Source organism: Populus nigra, chromosome 1, assembly GCF_951802175.1.
Source record: "Populus nigra chromosome 1, ddPopNigr1.1, whole genome shotgun sequence".
NCBI classification, from domain to species: domain Eukaryota; kingdom Viridiplantae; phylum Streptophyta; class Magnoliopsida; order Malpighiales; family Salicaceae; genus Populus; species Populus nigra.
In genome coordinates, this window is record NC_084852.1 from 29,332,422 (window position 1) to 29,333,882 (window position 1,461).

A 1,461-nucleotide genomic window follows, 5' to 3' on the forward strand; every position below is an offset into this window, starting at 1 on the left:
ACATGATCCTTCTACTGCATGCAAAGTCAACACAGTACTGCAAGTCTTGGGAGAATTTTTCGATTTTCAAAAGTTCAAGCTCATTTCTTTTAATTTTATTTGAAGTTCTTTTTTGTGATGAAATCCTGTTTACATGGAAATGATATGTTCACTTTTTACAAAGGTTTGCGGAGAGATTATCTATAAAATATACTTTTAGAGTAAATTGTACTCTAAAAAGTGATTTTATTAAGAGATTTATAGATAGACATGCATGCACAGTCAGTTGTAATTGCTCGCCAACATACTACATGCTTGCATGAGTGCGCTCCCATAATTTTATTTCAGAATACAAAAGAAACGGTAACCTCTGTGTTCATCATGGCAAGCTTTTAATTACCTTTCCCTCCTCCATATCCCTCCCCATAACCAGACCCGCTACCATAACCTGAGCCAGAGCGGGATCCTCAACCCCTACCCCCACCACCACCACCATCTCCTCCTCCTCCTCCTCCCCCCCCTCCACTTCCGCTTCCACTTCCATAGCCTGACCCACTTCCAGATCCAGAGCCTTGACTGCCACCACCACCACCTCCACCACCGCCACCACCACCTTCACCACCGCCTATCCCACTACCAGAACCATAGCCTGAGCCGCTACCAGACCCATAGCCAGACCCTGACTCATTGCCTCCACCACCTCCACCACCTCCACCTCCGCCACTGCCTCCACCTCCACCTCCTCCATGACCACCAGCACCATATCCTTCACCGCTCCCGGATCCAGACCCAGAACCATAACCTGACCCAATTCTTGATCCAGAACCACCACCACCACCTCCTCCCTGCCCTCCACCTCCACCTCCACTGATTGCCTGCAGTGTCCTAGCAGCAAGGGTGAGGTCTACAATAAGCAAGACCAGGAAAGCAGTCTCTAACACTCTTGGACTTGCCATTTCCAGATTATACTCTCACGGCTCAATGTATCTGTATGTTTATGCGTGTCACTCGCTATATGAGAAACCAGTATGTTTTGTTGACTGGAAATGCTTGAAGTGGTAACCCTATATATAGGCATTTGAAAGGTAACAAGACAAGGTGCATTAATTGTAAAGGTAACGAGACACGGTTTCTGAATTGTTTCTTAAATTCCCAGTACCTCTCACTTGGTGATCTTGAATATTATAGAAAGGAACGTGTGCTTTGGGTTTCTCTTTTAGTGGAGGCCATCGGTGGTGGGGTGTTGGTACTGTGGACGACTGTGCGGGGGCAGAGGTAGGAATTTTTCCTATCCTGGGTTATGATATAAATTTATCAAGTTAACAATAAAGTTTTAATTCAAATACATAACACAAAATATAAAAAAAATAAAATTTATTCTTTATTTGATGCATCTTTATTAAAAAAATAAAACGCTTTCATACAAAACCCTGAAGGTCAACAAATCTCAAAACAATAGCTATTTGTTCTTTATTTGATGCA

The 1,461-nt window shown here is 43.4% G+C and overlaps 1 protein-coding gene across 1 annotated transcript; it reads right to left on the reverse strand.

Annotated features, from left to right (window-relative positions):
• Positions 1 to 446: 446 nt before the first annotated feature.
• LOC133681118 (putative glycine-rich cell wall structural protein 1) lies at positions 447 to 935 on the reverse strand. Its single transcript, XM_062104228.1, has 2 exons — positions 713 to 935; positions 447 to 628 (listed from the first exon to the last, which is right to left on the reverse strand). The coding sequence occupies exons 1-2, from the start codon at positions 933 to 935 to the stop codon at positions 447 to 449; spliced, it is 405 nt and encodes a 134-aa protein (XP_061960212.1).
• Positions 936 to 1,461: the final 526 nt, after the last annotated feature.

Excerpts from the sequence above, each read along its gene's own strand:
- LOC133681118 (XM_062104228.1), bottom strand. The coding sequence starts at position 935 with ATGGCAAGTCCAAGAGTGTTAGAGACTGCTTTCCTGGTCTTGCTTATT. Across the intron at positions 629-712 it reads TGGTCATGGAGGAGGTGGAG|GCTATGGTTCTGGTAGTGGG; the intron begins GTGGAGGCAGTG and ends GTAGCGGCTCAG.